This window comes from Thunnus thynnus, chromosome 11 (assembly GCF_963924715.1).
Source record: "Thunnus thynnus chromosome 11, fThuThy2.1, whole genome shotgun sequence".
NCBI lineage: Eukaryota > Metazoa > Chordata > Actinopteri > Scombriformes > Scombridae > Thunnus > Thunnus thynnus.
In genome coordinates this window covers 7,908,881-7,928,956 of record NC_089527.1, presented here as the reverse complement: position 1 = coordinate 7,928,956, position 20,076 = coordinate 7,908,881, and the positions used below count along the sequence as shown (strand labels likewise).

General features: G+C 39.1%; 1 protein-coding gene across 1 annotated transcript in view; it reads right to left on the bottom strand.

Moving 5' to 3' along the window:
• LOC137192390 (collagen alpha-2(V) chain-like) overlaps positions 1 to 19,720 on the bottom strand; it is a 46,072-nt gene extending 26,352 nt beyond the window's left edge. Inside the window, exons 1-2 of the mRNA XM_067603025.1 lie at positions 19,448 to 19,720; positions 316 to 540 (exon numbers count right to left, since the gene is read on the bottom strand). Of these exons, the coding sequence (XP_067459126.1) occupies positions 316 to 540; positions 19,448 to 19,538 (316 nt within the window). The 5' untranslated portion in view covers positions 19,539 to 19,720. The remainder of the gene's footprint in view (positions 1 to 315; positions 541 to 19,447) is intronic.
• Between the last annotated feature and the right edge of the window lie 356 nt (positions 19,721 to 20,076).

Genomic DNA, 20,076 nt, shown 5'->3' with positions numbered 1-20,076 from the left:
CCATTGTTGTCTGATAGATAAATCATTTCACTAGCAGCAGGAGGTCCTATCAAAACTAAAACATCTTTCATGGTCATGGTATTATTATTTCTATTGATTCCAACTTTAAGCATTACAGTATCCCTCTTGGTTAGGCTTTTTTTCTTAATTATGTTTCTGTAAGAGCTGCTTATGAGTGTGTGAGGCCTTCTGAGCAAACGACTGTGCCCTTTACCTGCAATGTAAAGTAGCAAATAAAAAAAATAAATCCTTTCCTAGACATATTTTTCTTTTCTCAAACTTACAAATGACCACAGAGAGCTGCTGCTTGCTCACCAAAAGTTCCTTGTCCGCCGCCCGTGCTGGATGTATCACTCTGACAAATAGGGCAGCACTCGCCCTCAGGGATGATCATCTTCTCACAGTTAGTCAGCTCATCGCACTGGATTTCATCACAGAGGACTTGACCGTTGTCACAAACACAGATCCGGCATGGCTCTGGCTTCCAGATGTCCCTGTTAGTGTACACCTGGCCGTCTGCCGTGCAGCTCACATCATCTCCTGAAACACACAGAGGTATCAACTTTGTGTCAATTATCCACTGAAGCCTTGCCAAGCAAACCTGCTCTTAATTAGGATCTTTTTGAGACCTCAATTACAGACAAGACAGAGCAAAATGTACCTTTTGTTAGTATTCATACTCAGACAGTATCGGAAAATGTGTCAATATAGAAACTGTTGCTGAATTTTAGATGCATTTTCAAAAACAAAGCAGAAACAAAGATACACAGTCCAACAGGCAAACAAAAAATAAACTTTCATCCATCAAATCTTTACTTGCTTTTTCCTGTTTAGGCTCGTGCAGCATGCACTGCACAAAAGGTAAAGGGCTCATTCTTCTTAATACTATTATAAAACCCAACACAAACAATGAAAGCAGCTGAGTTTCATCCCAAATCCTTCTTTCTGTGTTGATAATGCTAACTACTAAGCCACCATGCTGCCTGAAATTAAACAATTTATTCATCCTTGGAGCAGCCTCAGGGGGAGTAGTTGCTGAGTCAATGTATCCTGTTTGTCAACACTGCTGGGTCTCATAACATCATTAAAAAATAATGATGATACATTTTTAACTGATAATAATCTCATGTTATGTTTATTTTTCCCCATACAGACTGGTAGAGAATGAAAAAGTCTCAGAGAAAAAATAAAAACATAAAGAGAATACAATGCTTTATGAAGTATATCCCACACAAACAACATACACTTTTTATATGCAATTGTGCCATGCATACATAAAAATGAGTTTTCACTGTGTCCTGCACAAACTCTCAGAGGAAAAATATTCTGGAAAACGCGAGCCTTTGTTTAAGCAAAGCCTCCAGCCGTTAGACATGAGATCATTTCCTACAGACGCAGCGTCTCGAAATCTTGACTCATGTTCAAAAGTCAAAACCTGCAGCCACCTACGAAGCAACTGTCTTTCCCAGATGTCTTATTATTCACTTTGATTTGAATGTTTAATATTTTAATGAGTATTTCACAAATAAGTGGCCATAAAAATAATGTTGCAAGTTGTATGTTGCATTTGCAGCAATGTCAGCTATAGATACACTTCTGTTCACAACAACCCTGAAAATGGTGACCACACTACATGTTTTTATTTTTACACATTATGGAAAATAAGGTTTTAAAATGAGTAAAGTGAATGCAGAGGCAGCAACAAGGCCTGTTGTGGGGTGTCATCTAATAGAAATATTGCCCACACATGTCTTTTTATATTGCCTTGTGTTATTTTATATTCTGTCTTGATGCCCTTTATGTTCTATGTAAAGCACTTTTAATCGCCTTGTTGTTGAAATGTGCTATACAAATAAACTTGCCTTGCCTTGCACACTGACAAAAAAAAGTAGAAGAGGCTCTTCAAATGCAAAAAGGTGACATATGTGGAAAAAAAAATAGACAGAAAAGTTAACATTCAGCACAACAATGGAGGAAACAGCTGTGGGATGTGCCTAGCTTTAGCGAGAATCCTGTATGTAAGGGTTCTGTAATCTGAACCCAAATCTGTCAGGACTCCAGAGGCGACTCTGAAGCCTTTACTTGTTTCTGTTACAAACAGCAGGTGGCAGCTCTGAGCTTCAGACTGCAGGTAAATCAGGTTGGCCGGCTACTGGAGACAGGAGCAGCAGAGAATACCCCTAACTACAGATAGCTATGATTTTGAATATTCTAAGAGAGTCGACATTAAGGACTACAGTGGGAGAATATGATCTCAAACATGTGGGGAAATCTGACTTCATTCTACCTCCCTATACAGTCTGCCAAAAACATTCAAGAAAAATGTCAAAGAACTGATACAATCAGATCAAAGCGCAGATCTGCTTATACTGAGGCCTTATATGGAACAAACAGCATGGCTCACTTCCAGACTTATATTTATGTTAGACAGGCCTGGGACAGAGAGTAGCTGCAAATAATACTTGGCAGTTGTTTACACTTCATGTAAGTGCCAAATGAAAGGAACTGAAATGAAGAAATGTATAATCAATGAGGAGAATAAGAACCAATTTTATGGGCCAGTATATTGATCCATACAGGTAATTTGAATCCAGTTTTCTGTGGCTCTCAATATACTTCTACACATTGCCAAGGACAGATGTACAGGAAGATAAAAAACTATAGACAAACGAATAAACAAAGATGAGAGATGCTCTTGTAAATTTCACATGGACTTTACTGGCTGAATGTCTAAGTGTTCTAAGCTTGCTGTATACTCCAGTACTGCTCTTCTACAGTTCATCATGGTGTAGTTAAAGCCTGATCAAGACATTATTTTGATGGCACCAATGTTGATATTTGAGTGTAAAATAAGAAAAAGTCTGATAGCAATGTATTGGCCAATGTTCCATTTTTACATAAACAAATAACATAAAATCATCTAAACTTTCTTGAATACATCAGGTTTGGTATGAGTGTATGTATTGGGGACAGTAATCAATAACAGTAATGGTATGGTTGGATATCACTGCAAATGGAATTTGTAATGAACGAATACTGTTATGACATCATTCAATCATCAGCCAAGGCTACCTGAGCTGTTACCTTCAATACCATTCATACATCTAATATGCAGTGTTAAAGTGAAGGGTCTATAAATCAGATGAGACACATCAAGACTCTTGCTACAGGATCAAACAAAGCTAAAGTAAAGTAAAGTTAAATTACACTGAAACTTGCGGTAACACAACAACATCGGGAATCTCTGAAATACCTCTAATTAAAGAAAACCTGAGGTTTGGATGCTGTACAAATGCATCATGTAATCAGACACACTTAAGATCATTACATCTAATCTCACAAGCATGGGTAACTGTGATTGCGGTACTAGCTCAGACAATGACATGACAGACAGATATTGAATTACTTGTTTCAATTTCATATTGATTTTCCACACATTACTTCCATCTTGAAAACATATACTGAATTACAAAGCTTTCTGATATTACCATTTGGCCCATATCGGACTCAAATTAACATACATGTGAACGCACATTCACCTACACACAGAGGTCTGACCATAGACAGTCCTACAACTGCAAATGACCCCTTGACATACAACAGCTATCAGACTTTAACACAGGCTCTTTATCTCCATTACTATCTCAACCAGCTGTGCTGGCTGAGGGCTACAGATTTTAAGATCAACACTCTGACTAGCAATACACCTCAAGGTATACTTTCTCAGCCATCATTGTTCTGTCAACTGCAAAGTATTTGACGATACTAAAAACCTAAGCATTTACAATCCCTGCCTTTTAACAGCCAGTAACGCCCCACTGTCTAAGTTTTGGCTGTTCAAAATGAAAACCAGTATTCTGTGGAAAACAAGAGTGTATTATCTTTATTTGCGATAAGACTTATAATCACTTCAGCAATGAATCTTAATTATAATGATGTGGTATTTTGTTTTGTAAGAACAAGCTTAGCTGTTCCCCTTGACTGGATTTGAATTCTTGTGTGTGTGTTCAAATATTGTTTTTAGTGTCAAATACGCTGGATTATCTCTTGTTGGAATCTCATTCACGTACATACACGTTATCTTAAACTGCCTCTAACTTGAGTCATTTTCATTGCAGAGACATTCAAACCTCACAGCAGGGATGTCTAGCCACATTGTAGCTGGAAAGCATTTTTTCCTGTTGGGTTTTGAGAGATTTCAAACACTCTGTGTTGGAAGAGTTTGAAATTTACTGGAAGAGAAGTGTGGTTTTCAGAGTCGTCTTAAAAACCCTACCGCAAGCCTTGAGGAGGAGGAGGAGTGGGACGTTCACTTTTTCCCCTCCTTTCAGCTAATTCATTGCAGGTTCCACACTTTTCCACAGACGCTGTAAAAGCACAGTTTAATCGTGACAATGGTGAAAAGGCATGCTCCCTTCTGATGGTGACGGCTTGATCTGGATTTTCCACTAGTCAGCTAAGAGGGCAGACAGTTTCCTCTACTGGTTCAAAACATGGAGTCTGGAGCTCTTCAACATGACTCAAATGTCTGCTCTCCAGCTATCATTTTGTACAGCTCACCAGACATCAGCCAGATAACAAAGACCCAACCGTGAGGAAAAACCTGGGAAAACTACTGTTGCTCCCTATGTGATGTAGCTGGCAGATGTGAGGAAGCAAAAAAAGGTAGATAGTTTATGGATTTTCCTTGGCTAATATGGAAATACTCATAACACACTGTGTTTGGGGAGACTCTATTGCAGCCAGAAGTTGGGGGGTTAGAAAATGACCTTATGGAAACAGTGAGTCACTTTAAACTAAATCTCTCATTTCCTTTAGCAAAAAAACAAAAAAAAGATGACTGGGTCCAAGAGCAGGCCCCAAACCCATGGCCACACTGTCGTTTCATTTTCAGAAAGATATTGCTCACTAGATGATACAGTAAGTTTATGGAATCAAACCACATGTTTCCATCCTTGTTCTGAATGAGTTGTCCATTGCAGTGAAGCTAACTTGCCCCAACTGACTTGGTTAATACCGTAAGGAGTACAGCCTGATTCCTAGGCCAGATACAGATGAGTTACAGCTGCTGAGGGGTGGCTTTGCAGCAGCTGCGCTTTCCTGCTCTAAAACCCTTGGTGTCATGGCCAAACATAAATCTTCTCTCTGTAAAGGACCTTTAGCTCAACCTGTGATTGGTCCAGTTATAAAGCTATCCATAAAAGCAGACTTTCCACAAACATCAGTCAAAACCTTTGCCATATTGGCCCAAAACCTGAGTCGTAATGGGTCAAAAACAAGGACACCCACCTTTTGGCTGACATGTCAACACCTTGTTTTGCTTCAAAGTGAATCAACTCCCCGTGATTATCCGTCACATTAAGTGTGTTGTTTTAATGAACGGTACAAGGATTTTATTACCTGAAAAAAACATCCTGTCTGTTTAATATTCTGAGGCACTTAGGATTTGCTGTACTATCTTGACAAGCCTTGAAATCTGAAAGAGTGCTCTAGTTTGAACACGCTCTTCACCTTGGCTCTCACAAACAAAAATCTGTATCTTAAGGGAGGGGTAGGAAGCTCAGGCCAGGAAAGTTGAAATGAATAAGTAGCTTACTGATTACATGTCTGGGCTTTTCCATCAACAGGCCCTGTCTCCAATGGGTCCTCCTTAAAGAGGCAACCACAGTTATGAGTTGTTCCTCTCCCATGATCAGCCCTGGGAGGATTGTGGTCGTCCTCGATTACACACCCCCTCCTTTCTTCTTTATCTATTCTGCTGACTGACTCCTTACTTTCTGTGGCCTTGGATTTGATTCATCATCATTTTAGAATTACAGACCAACATGGACACCGATAAGTGAATCACGTGAATATGTAATAATATGCAAAATGAACTTTGATTAAATTAGCTGCGATAGTGGGAATGTGGCAAAAACAAACATTTATGGTTGTGGCCACATTTTCTCAAACATCAAAAGAGAGATCCTTTAATAGACTCCATAGTCCTTACAGTTATACCAATCAAACAAGTTCTGTGTCTTCATGCCCTACGGACAATGAAATTTACAGCATGCAAGCATACTCATCATGAACTAAACATGCTGTACAACAGATGGTGTGCTCTAAAATGAATAATTTACTGTAATAAGGGAATTAGAAAACACAAGCTGTTGTAATGAAAATGCAAACAGTGAACAGTGACTGTCTTTCACTACAGTACAGAACACAACAGTTACTAAAGACCGAACCCTCTTTGGCCTGGCCTGGGGGTCAGGGTCAAAGTTCAAAGAAGGTTATCTTTTTCTGTCCAGGCATGAAATGCACTCAGAATAAACTCCATGAAAAATGCTCTTGTCCTATGCTGAAGATTCATGATTCAACAACATGGGTTGTTTTCATGTAGATTATTCCTCACTTATGGTTTATTGATGGATTATTGTGACCACATGAGCACTTAATGTTTGCTTTGTTGTTTCAGCTTTTCTGCATTAAAGGACCAGTGTGGAGGATTTAAGGGCTCTATTGGCAGACATAGATTATAATATTCATAAGTATGTTTTAATTAGTGTATAATTACCTGTAAAATAAGAATCATTGGTTTCATTACCTTAGAATTAGCCTTTTACATCTACATAGGGAGCAGAGGCCGCCATGTTGCACCACCATGTTTCTACAGTAGCCCACAACGGACAAACCAAACACTGGCTCTAGAGAGGGTTAGGGTTAAGGTTAGGGTTTTGCGGCCACCATAGATTCTCCTACATGCTTGGAGGGGGAGGGGAAGGGGAGGTGTATTCAGTTGGTTGCAATCTGCAATGTCACCACTAGATGCCACTAAATTCTACACACTAGTCCTTTAAGTACGGTGCAGACATCTGACTAGGGAAGGCAGTACTGTTTAGTAAATAACATATCAATTACAGCATTTTGTTACAACAAACTTGGAATGTAACTGCTCTCATGACTAAACCATCAAATTGACACTCTGAAGACACTCTAAAGCTGATGTATACTGCTACACCAGGACAACAATTCAAAGTTTAAACAGAAAAGATGATAATTGATTCATACAACACTATGAACCCAATAGATTAGATTGGCCTAAAAAATAAAGGGTTAAAATTGCAACAATATGAATAAACTCACACAGTCTGCAACTATATAAAGCTTTTTTGCTTATCTATTAGTGTGAAATCACCTCTTTGACCAGAGCAAAGTGCCTAAATGACTATTTAACTTAACCAAGTAGCTGTTTGATATGAAATCAAATCTTACACAAAGGCTTGGTCATCTGTCAAACATGTGGTTTTCATATCCTTTCAGGCTAGATCCAGCACACATTGATCAAGCTAAATATAACACACTGACACATTTTACTAAATGTGAACAATATGCTGCACCACTTCTCAAACCTGTACTTTAAGAAATGTGCCTAAAAAACTATTTAGTATAAGTAAAATGAACATTAAACTAATGAATTAGTCGATATACAATACTTAGATGGTCTGACCATATAATCAAACACATGGTGTTACTGCAACAGCAAAAGATTCTCCATGCTATATGCCAAATGCATATCATCAGTGCAAGCAAAGTGAAAGTTAAGTTAAAATAAACTATTTAAAATGTGTTAATATGAATTAACAATTTCACATTTGGCCTGTCCACGTGAAAACAGGTATACAGCACAGGAAAATGGGTGACGTCAAACATTCCAGTTTACAGAGCGGAGCGTTAGCATATACAAGGGGTCAGTGCGCCCTGGTGTTTTATATCAACTGAGCACACAGCCAGATGTGAAAGAATAAACTGTGGCGTCTGTACACAGAGGAGCTCGAAAGAAAGTTGTTTCCTGCACAATATGCTCTTGCTGCGTGATTGAAACACAGAGAAATACAATTAAAACTAGTCTTTCCGGCCATTGTATAAAAATTATAAGAAATTATAAGAGCATTATTGTGGTTGTACATGTCTACTAAACACATGATCTGCATTCTTAACTTTGTTCTACTGCTTACCACAACTATTACAGCTTCTGAATTTATTCACAATCAAATCTTAAAAAGAAAAAAAAAAAGTTGATTATTAAAATTCCAGTTGTCTAGCCTCTTTCTGACAACTTGCTAGATGAGAGCTGCACTGGTCAGTTGAGCATATTCTGTATAAGGTTATCAGGGTTATGGGAATTTAGATTGTTAGGGTCACCTTATTTTAATGCCAAAAAGTTCATTCATGTAATTGTATTGCGTCATGTTAGTCAGTGTGGGGCCAGATGATAAAGGATCAGTTCACCCAAATCACACAAAACATACTTTCTCACTGTGTCCAACTTACTCTGGATAATCCACAGGCCTCACTGTCAAGTGTTCAGTGCGAATGCAGAGGATCAGTTTCCCCAAGGGGATCAATAAAGTACTACTACTACTTCAGTGGAGTTACATTCCAAAAAAGAAATTGCCCCTATAAACTGCTCTGTGGATTCCCCTGAGTAACGGGGACAATGTTGCTGGAAAGACACATTGGTGTTGAATTTTTCAAATATCATTTTTTGATGTTTGGAGCAGCACAAAGAAAATTCCATTCACCTCCATTACAGTGGCTGGAGACAGGAATCTCATAGACAGATACCTCGAAACCTTAACAGTTACTCTGAAATGGTCTGCATGGTTGGATAATACTTGGGAAAAGTTAGAAAATATGTTTTTTTGGTTGTTTTGCTTTGTTTTTTATGATTTTGGTAAAACAGCCCTTAAAACATTTAAAAATCGTGCTCTACAGGACATTATCAAGCATGCCGTCTGCAGGTTACATCAGCGCTGAACACATCTGTTTGCCTTTTCAAGTGCAGACCAAGGTGCTGACACTAAATCTCTCTCTCTCTCTGTTTCTCTGTCTCGGCTCTACTGTTGGTGGTTGCAAGAACACAACTTATTTTTAACCGTTTCCTTTGCACAGTCTAAAACAAGACAACAGCAACATCCACACTCATTGCAGAAGCCAGTGATATCATGCACAAAGTTGCAGTTCAACTCATAGGAGTGCAACAAATGCACCATTTGGTCACAACTTTAAGTGTCTACTTGAACCTCAATCGAACGTGTTTCCCATTAATTGTACAAACCAGTATATGGGATACACATGCTTAACCATTATCATTCTTCAGGTGGGGATGGACTTAGAGTTGTTTTATGAGGTGTCCTATATTAGTGGTGAGGAGCAACCCCAAAGGCAAGAGAGATTTATTGCCTCCACATTTTGTTTGACCTCTGTGCTACAGGAGTTTAAGGATGCTGCATCCTCTCCTCAAACCAAATGGCTGCCGGAGGCGCTTTTTTAAATCCCACTTTTTCTTTCGCATTAGCCTGTGTTTTCTCATATCCCCGTTAAGCTCTCCAATCTCCCTTTCTTTCTCCTTATCCCTATGAAAGCATACGGCCTCCCTCTGGACTTTCCTTCCACACTCCTCTATTTTTTTCCTCTTCTTTCTCTTCTTTTTTATTGTACCTATTTTCACTAGTGTGTATTTCACTGTTCGTTTTCTTCCTCACTTGCTCTTTTTGTCTCGGTCTCCATCTGGTTATTCTTGAAGCTCGAGCTTGAGTAATGATGCAGCTGCTAGGCCACGATGCTGACGTTCACTGTATCATATATGCAGCCCCTCGGGCAAAGGGTGTTTTCCATAAATATTTACATTTTAAACTGGACTGCATTTTGTGGGGTCACAAAGTTGACATTATTTATGTTTGCTGGGCTATATCTTGTCCAGAAAGAACTATGATGTCTGAGACAGTGTGTGTTAAAAGACTGACAACTCAGTACCACTAAACAACCAACTCCCCTTAAACAAGCTAAACTAACCACACATTTAACCACATAAGGAATAAATAAGGAATCATTTCTGGACTAAAATCAGTTCTTTTAAAAATGACTTATTCCAGGAACATTTTACTGCAACCTTTATGTGAAAGGTTTAAGTTGAAAGAATGAATGAAGGGCTTAAAGCCACAGAACCCTGCAAAGGATTCCTAATGCAGAAAATTGCATCATCCAAATTATTGCCATAATATCATTGTTATGTGACGTAAAAGCATTTAGAGAAAGCACATTTTGCAAATGGGATACAGCCCTAAAATTCCAAAACAAAGCCGATGTTATGGAGAATAGAGACAGTATCTGTAAAGAAAACAGTGTCTTAGCAGATGTTAAGGCCAAAAACTCCTCAAAACATTTAGAGATATGCTTGATTCCAGGATCATCTCTGAAATGGAAACCATGACTTAATTCCAGGTGAAATACATCAAGTTTTTCTTGCTGGAGTCATCTATCATTGCTTTGCTTGGATAGTCAACACATCAACCATTATTCTAACAACAACATATGCCGTCTGCAGAGCTTAACTAAAACCACACATAGAGATAACAGCTTGGGCATTTTTCTAGTGATTGCCTCTGTACAGGTACAAACCACATGGGACTGTCATAAGTTGTAGAAGACTCATTCTTATTGAGGGTTAAACAGTGCAGTGGCTCTGCTGGCCGGTAGCCAGTGTTAGCTGTGGTTATTATTGGTTAGATAACTGAGCCCAGAGATCTTGAAAGGGGGTCTGCACTGTGAGGCCCCTTCTCTGTGATGACATCATTCAGCTGAAGCCCCAGGGGACACACGGAATTTATCACTTTCTCTTTATTGCTAAATGGAGCCCTTGAAGTTTATTGCAACCCGCATTTTTGTAAATGTTGGAGACAGACATAGACAGAGAGAGGTGATGAGGTCAGAAGGGCACTGTTATGATGCAGTTTTATCTTTGTGAGGTTACTGAGGGCTGGTGAAGTAGTGACCGCATGGATCTCCATTGAAAAGGTTACATTTGTGAAACTCACTAGAGCCTGATCGATAAATTGGTATTGTGCTGATACAAGATTAGCTTATCACGGATTGTTATTGGCGCATATGTTGAATGATAATCAACAAGAAATTACTGGACATGAAAGCCATCGATATGTGTAAAGTAGTTTGGACACAGTGTCTCCGTTACATGATTTATTTTCCAACTGTAAGTTATCTCACTCAGTACATATCACAATTAGACAACTTTGCATATTGGCAGCTATGAGAAAGAATAAGAAGCATAAGAGGGTAAAAAGCACATTTCTGTACTTACAGACCAGTAACATTTTACAAAATGACACTTATATTCATAGTTTTTGCCATCATTCCAGTAATGTTTACAGAACTGTGCTGTTACACTACACTGATAACAAGTGTGGTCACTGAACTGAGTCCAGACAGTGTAACACAGTCATCAGATTCCAGTAACAGTAACAGTGGTGAATAAAGTATTATCATAACCAATAACAATGATGTCCGAAACTAAAAAGAAGATCCAGTTTGCACAGTTTATACACTCACAGTTACCAATCAAGTCATCCTACAATTATATAAGGAGCTGCTGTTAGGAACAAGTTACATATTCTGCATTTAGCTAAATTTCAATTGATCACTTTAATGCTTCTTGTGAGTTGAATTTTGCTGCTATAATTTAATTGTAGTCAAACCTCTCTCTCTCACACACACCCACACACTCACACAGTAACCTGTATTTCTGTAATGAGAGAAGTATGAGGAGAATATTCCCACCTCTGGCCTTGTGACATTATGGCAGAACACCCAAACTGCAACAACCAATGAAACTCTACTTTACTAGCATCTTGAGAGCATTCTTGAAATATCATCAGTGCCAAGCACAAGATTATTTCTTGGCAAAATTTGTTGCCTGCTGTAGTTTGTTTGCTGAAACTCCTCCCTTCTATCAGTAACAGTTGCATACTTTATTCAACATGTCATCAGCAGCTGTGTGCCTTAGAAATGTTTTCCCAAAAGGCAGACTCCAGTCAGAAAAAATGCAACAATCTTAGTTGTGAGAGCTAACAAATCGACTGCTGACCTAATTTCGACAGTTGAAGAAATGAGAGGACCTTTTGAAAGTTTAAATGGTTTCTACCTTTTGAGCACAATTAGCTATTGATGCAGACAACATGACACAGTTACTTTACTGCCTTTCACCTCACTGTTATTATTTGAACTGCCCATGGGTGCAGGAAAATATTTACACTCAAATATATCAATTGATAATTTAAAGAAATATTGTCCTGATCTCATGTTTATCTTTTAACCATGTATCACAATGGGCATTAACAAGAACAACCCAGATCTGAAACATGTGCTTTTCCAGAGGAAATTCCAATTTGACAGCACTTCCTGTGCTGGAGTCTGTTGGGATGTACAAGGGGTAGAGGATGACACTACAAAGAAGTACTTGTCATGTTCCCAACAATCCTTTGGGTTTCCCTCGCTGCCACTGTTTTTATACCCTTCTTTCTCACTCTTGCGTTTCTTTCTGTCATTATAGAGTTCAGCTCTTATCCTCTTTGCCTGCCTTGACTCCTCTCTGTCCTCTTCCTCCTCCTTTCTCTGTCAGCCCTCTGTTCTTTCCACTCTGATCTGCAACTGTGCCTGTACTTTTCTTCCCATTCACCCCCCCACCCCCTCCTCTCCTAATAGATATGAAATTATGATGAAATGTAGTTTCCTTCTCTCCAGTCTTATCCTACATTTAAAGTTTATCCCCTTAAATACCAGGCCACATCAGTGAAAGGCTTATAAACGAGGAGTATGAGATTAAATAGAAATGAAGACAGAAGTTAAGCCTATACTTAGAGCTCGAATGTAGCTCAGGTAAATAAAGACTGGCATGATGCACAACAAAGTTCAAGCTGTGTAAACCTGAGGGATTTGTTGGTGTGGCTGATTAAGTGAAGCCTGAGCGAGAAAGGAAAACGGTTTGTCTATATAATTACATGACTATTCTGCAGGATACGGTTTCTTTGGGAAAACTCATGTGGCTTCACTTTAATTCTGAAGTATATTTACAGAAACACAAAGTACTAGGATTTGATGTTATTCATATGGATATAATTTTAAAGCTGATGGACTGTAAATTACCATGCCAACATTTGGATTTGTTGTCCTCCTTGTTGAAATGTTTCTAACTTTCCACAATGTGCTGTAGACTATTAAAAGCTAGACCAGTAAGTACACTTGATGCGTGTGCTATGTGACAAAATCATCTCATATTTAATGTTTACCCTTTTAGCTCACTGTCACTCCATCTCTTTCAGCCATTTCTTGGCTGTAGCGTTTTACCCATTTGGTGAAATCATCGAGGTTAAATGGTAGCCATGAGTCACAGGCTACAAGCAGACATTTCCACATCTCATTGGTCTGGCTCAATGTGAGAAGTGTTTGTTCGGGAACATTGACTGGACATTGCGGTCAGTGGGTAAGAGACAGGATAGACTCACATTGTGTCAGAAGAATGCATCCCTTCTTTCCCTACTTTCCTACTGGACATGCTTTAAGTCTATCACAAAGAAACTCTGAATGAGCAAGTCTATTTTGATATGACAGACCATGATCCAGTGTGAAACTGGTTCCAAATACCAAGACTTTCCTTAGACTTACTTATTCTCATCTGATATATTTGGGCCTCACAGGACTCCAGACTTGATGCTACTGCCAGCTAATACTGTACATGTATCTGCTTTGCACACAATATGAGTTTAATCGTAGATGACATTTCAAGAAATATCATACCCTCGATTGAGATCTGGCAGTGTTTCATAGCAAAGCCTTCAGCACTATGTGTCTTTGGAACTCACTTCTACAAAACCTTTTTTTTTCTTCTTCTTCTGAACATGAGCCTCTTGGAGAATCTCCATGTTTGTACTGACAATTGTACAGTACAGTCATTATAATGATTCATTTTGCCTGAGATACTTTCAGTTTTAAGACTTTATTCCATTTTGATCAAGAAATATAAAACACACTAGACACGGCGAACAAGTCTTGACAATGGACAGGGGAATTCCAAACCATGTGATCCAACTCAGTCATGGCATCCATCATCATCATTGAGTAAAAAAAATCCAGTTTCCGGAAAAGAAAAAAAAAAATGGATACAGCACAACTGATTATAATGCAACTCCCTTAGCTTTTGGTTCACTTGAAAGTCACTACAGATTAATAATTTGTGAGCATATATACCAATTTCCTTTTTATTATTTAACAGACTGCAGTAAAGTAAGTCCTGTACTGTTTGACCTCCACTAGAGGAGGACCACCTGGATTCAAAAGCTCTTCAAGGCACTTCACCGCACTTATATGAGGCATTTCACCGTCAAGTCAATCAGCTGTCCAACAAGTTGTTAAAAGCCTAAACATATAGGCCGCATTGCTAACCCTTGTCACCCACCAACGCCCATGTAGCTCCTCTTGTTCACCCTCAGCAGTTGTGATATACACAACCTCGCTACAACTTAGAATTTAGGTTGGACCACAACCTGCAATTATGGCTGACAGTCACCATTTTGCGGCATTTAAACAAGTAAGGCTGGTGTTTGAGAATCTGACAGAGAGTGTTATCACATTTCTAACAAGTATTTTGTGCCTTTAAGGTTATATGAGATAATTTGGGCTTTAACGATTATTACGGTGCTATCAAACCTAAAGAAAAGTATGTTAGCACTGTATTTTAAGTTCTTTCTAAAGCTTAACACTGACTCATACACATATGTTCTACTGTTACAATGAGATGCTTGTTTGCTTGATTATCAGATTCACTCAACAGGAACTGTAATCTAATTTTACTGAATCACTACCTGATCCACAACACTGTATGCCAGAGAAAAGTTCCCATGTGGGACATGGAATCTCATGAAATTGGAAGATTTAAAACAATTACAGCAGCCTTTGAGATAGTCACCAGGGGAGAGATAGAAAGCATGTTCAGAGAGAGTGCTATATTACACTGAGACCTGCCAACCTACAGAGGATAAGCTCCAGAGGGCAAAAGTCCCCCTGATCTCCTGGAAAAACTACAGCCAGCTGTATCAACAATCACTGTACAAGCAAACTGCACTGCAGCACCGGCAACGGCTGGGCTCCACAAAAGCATCAACATGGTCATGTTTGTTTTCCTGGCATTTGGGGATGGACAATATTACTCTTTTTAATTGCTGGGACAGATAATGTGTGCATAAATTAGATAACATGAACCACTAAAGGGGTACCTCAAAAAATTAGCACTCCACTTCTGTAAAGTTGGCAATCTGACAAGAGACAGATTAAAGAAAAAATGGTCAAAATTAAAGTAGCAGTGGCTGAAATATCCTAGCCTACATCCAACCTTTCCCATAATGCAACTGAATAACGTCTTTCTTTAGACCCTCCCTGCCTCCTAAATGCCAACGTCTTCCAAACCACACCTCCAGCTTGTTATATAGACTCTTCATTAAGAACCATATTAAAGATATGACGTCATCTGGGTTGTATTCTTTTAAAGTTCAAAGCTTCTTCCAGAACCACAAAAGACATAATACAACTGTTTTCACAGGCTGAGTAGAACTTTTAACAAATAAACTGAACCTAGCCGCTTTAATCTGGAACCTTTTCTTCTATATTGGTGGGATACAGTACACACTCTTGTACCTGTGAACAGCACAAAAATCAACTGAAATTAGTTTTATCTGATCAGTTGTGTCATGCCACATTTGAATTTAATGGCAGAGCTCTTGCTCTATGACTGTTACAAATGGCAGTGCTGGCACCACTTCTAATTAGAATGAAATTAAGACAATTACAGCACTTGGGAAACCCGGGCCGTTCTGTGTTTATGTTCTGTCCTGTTATCCTCCCACATGGACAGGCTGAGTGGATCACAGGGCAGATTGGTGAGTACGTACCAATCAAGGAACAGGAAACCTGTCAGGAGAAGCCATAATTGCATGTCCTTCAAACAAATACTTAGTTTAACTTGAACCTGCAGTGGTGCGCAATGTAAAGTTACGGAGAAATGACATCCCCTCATATTGTTTAGACAAATCATGAGACAGTGAGCTCCTCATCTATCCATGTCACCCAAAAGCAATGTTGAAACAATATATCTTACATCAGCCATTGAACTTCCTCCCCTTCCAAGACTTTTTTATTTTAATACATTTTCCAAATACTGCCAAAGCGACTATTTTAACATCTGGAAGTCATCCCCCCACCCCAAGCTTCCATTTGCTGACTGCAATAATTTGGTTTATAAGTAGTTCCCATGAAGTAGTCCACACAGACACAAACTGCATTAAAAATCTATCAGCCCCATCGTCTATGCCACCAAGACGTCCCAGGTTCATTGCCAGACGCTACACATCAGATAACTGGTAAAACGTTGTCTTCCTCCAACGTGTAACTCAAGACAATGTACAATCTGGTGAGTCCGACCCCCTTAACTCTGGAAGAAAAGAGGCGTGTAATCAAGTCATAGCTCAAAAATGCAGCATGTGTTTCTAATCAAAGCCGTCTGTGGACCTGGTTGAATTCACATGTTTGGACGTTTCAGCTTTGGTAGAAAACAGCCCATTTGTTGCGATGTCAGTGATGTGGCAACAACAACTGGAACCAATTTGAGAGACAGAGTGACCTCATGTAGGTTTTGTTGATTTAGAATACCAGATTTTTGGTTGTGTGTTTCTCTCGTAGAGGGAAAAACGTTTTGAGATGATTTACGTTTTGGCTGCGATCAGTATCAAAAACCTGGTGATGATGAGACAAACGTAAATCTGCTTACAGACTGAAAGCCACGGCGGCGTACAGTTTAACTCAAGACTGAGTGTTTAGTCTCTTTGATGTAAAGCGCTAAGTGGCATCTTTGAAGATGTTTTACAGCTATGTCAGCGTCTGGGAGGAGTAATGTTCAAACTCACACACACACACATACGCATGCAGAGGCATGATTTCTCTCTTTGGCTAAAACTCTGGGCACAGACTCCTGTTTTTTGTTATTGGAGTCAGTGATCTATTGCTATATATATTTTTTTCCTTTTTCCATGTTCACATCCCTAAACCTTACTCCAGATATCATTTCTTCAAATGTAGGTTGTTGGTTCTGTGTGAAGGGTCAGCTATGATTTAATCTGGTAATCTGCGTTGGCGTCACTATTTCCAATTGTGAGAAATGAGATCAAGGAGAAGATTTTTAACTGCTTCTTGATCTCATTTGCCAATTATGTTCTTCTGCAAGCAAACTTTCCGCACATGTGCAGACATATGAGTTTAATCTAGACCTGTATAACTGTACGAACTAAAAATTTCAACATTTGCTTAAAACATGTTTCACTCTTCAAAGCACCATATTTTCTTTTCTAAATTTGACCAAAATCTGGTCCCTTAGAAGTCTTTCCAATAACCCCATCACAAGCTTTTGCTGACTTCTTTTTTATTTTTAAGAACAGATTTTAAATAATGTGTTGAAAGTTTTCTGAGAGAATGTATCTGCTTGTATGTTTCATCAACATTCAACCACACTAATTTAAAACACACATTTCCATATAAAAGTCCCAATGAAATGGAGTAACTGGTAATTGCAGCCATAACCATATGCTATATCTCAGTGCAACTTAATGTTTCACACATTGTGAGTGCTTTAGGTTTTGCTTTATAACTTTGGGGACTATTTTGGATATGAACAATGTGATATAAAATTTTCAAATGTGTCTTTCTGTTCTTGATGTACATTCCTACTGCCCCATATGGTTGGTTAACATCTTTTCTATTCACAAAGCTACACAAATAGTCTCTAAAATGATGCTAAAAAATCTGCACACTCAAAACTGTTACATACAATAGTAACTGGTAATTGTGTGGAACAAGTCATTCAAACATGAAAGTACATTGTCTCAAAGCACCAGTGAACCACATGTTCTTTTGGTCAACAAAAAGCCATGAAATTTCCACTGTTTTTGTTATATGGTCGAAAAGCAGTCGTCTCCTCCACCACAATTCCATGAAAAGGAGTCTGCAAGATCCCTGTGCTGTTCCACATGAACAAATATGGACAGAGACAGTTCCTCGACAAGGGTGCAGAAGCAGATTATAACAAAGCCTCTGAGAGCGTTTGACCTAGACTGCATAAGACAACAAGAACTCAAAACCTTTCAACCTGGTTATGTCAGAGAGCTATGGAGCCAGCTAAAGTTGTATTTTATTTCACAGTCAGCTTAAGTATCACATTTTAAGCTTGGTTGATGTCCATATAATTCAAGAAAATTTAATTTAATTGTAGTGCTGCCATAAATTGTTAAATGGAAGGATCTATATTAGTGTGAAATAATTCCTTCAGCACAGTTTAAGTGCATGGAAACCGTTTTGGGCCCTATGCCGCATTCACCACAGGGTGGTGCTCTTACTATCATGCAGCAGTCTGCTTGATGTGAAACTGGACCTAAAAAGAAAAGCCAACTCATTTTAGTTAATGATATAATGAAAAAAAACAATTAACCAGAGGGAATGACAGCTTTAAAAAATAAACAATAGAGTCTGTAAACTTTCCAATGCTCAGTGTTGCCCGTGACATCATACGTAGAAACACCAGAGTTCCTTGTGACGACACAAGAGATCAAACACTCCAGCTGAAAAAAAAAAAAAATGGGGGAAGCACAGTTCAACTAAAACAAGAACACTCAGGTGTTCCAGCTCTTGGAGTTGCCAGCTGAAGACATCAGCAGCCCCACAGTTCACCCCCCTCTTGGTGACTCAGAGAATCCAACAGCATCTCTCCTCCTCATGTCTCCTCACATCTGCCCTGAATTAACAGGCAGTCTGTGTTCCCTCAAAGACGCGTGAGCTCTGGTGCTGAAATTCTTTTTGCAGATGTACTATGTAGTGCGAAGGGGGGAAAAAAAAAATGGTTGTGGTAACACTTAATGAATGTTCCAAAGTGGCGGAGCGGTGCAGGAGTAATGCAAAACCGCAAAGGTGTTCATTTCCCCTCCTCTGCACATTTTCAGTGCCTGAGGGTGACATCACTCGCAATCACTGACAGATGTCCAAAGGGGCTATATCCTGACATGCAGGGCTTGTTTCCCAATTGCAGATAATCCATACTTGAGCTACTTTCATCTCTTTTCAAATATTCTCTAAGCTAAACAGAGTATTCAATGACCAAGTGAGGGATCATCCTCACCAGAACTCTGACTTACATGTTCCATACGGTCGATAACTGCGATCCAACAAAAAACAGGAACAATTAAGTGGTTGTGTACAAGGAGAGATCTCTTTGGCACAACAAATCTAAAACAGGGTATGGGAAATAAGCACTGCCTGACTATCTCATCTTAAATAACTTCTCCTGTAATCCAGAGCACACTTAAGAGTTTCTGTAGTTAATTGATTAAAACTACTTGCAGAAACAAGGACTTTGAACAATTACACCTAACTTCTGTTACAGAGAAAACAAAAGAAACAAACAAAAATTAGGAGCTAATGTTCAGTCAGTCCAAAGGACAATCTTTAGCTACTTTCACACATTATACCCAACAGCAATTAGGTGTTAAAATAAAGAGCAGAGGAGTTCACTTACCACTGTTCCCGTCTTGACATGTTACAATCAAAACCTGAGCTACGGAGACCACCAGAAAAAAGAAAGTCCTTAAATGCACAAATCTCATCATGTCTATAAGAAAGACATGAGCCTTCCTTGTGTGCAAAGCAAAAGGGAAAAGGGATGAAAAGAAAAAAAAAATGCTCAGGTTATCACTGCACCACCATGAATACAAGAGTGCCTCTCCTTGTAAGCAGCAAGCAGACCCAGCCCAGACTGCGTGAGTGCTTTTTTGTGTAGTTACAGCTTTAAATGAGAAGAATGCTGGCGAGCCTAATTTTCCTCCCCCTTTTGTCAGCCCTCTCCCATAACCATCCTCTCACAGGCTTTTGTGGCTGTGGGAGAACAACACCCATGTTCACAAGTTCTCATACTTTCCAATGATTCTTTCTGCCTGTTTAGCTATCTCAGAGTTTAAAACTGACTCGCAGTTAAAGATGCCAGGGAACAGATAAGAAAAAAATGTGCTTGTTCGGAGGTGTCACTGATTTTTTTTTTTTGCCTCCCTTCAGAAGCGGCTGCCATACAACATCATAAAAGTGCTGTTTTATTGCAGTCTGTGAGGCACCAAGAAAGACACACAGCAAGCTGACAATCCCTTTTTACTG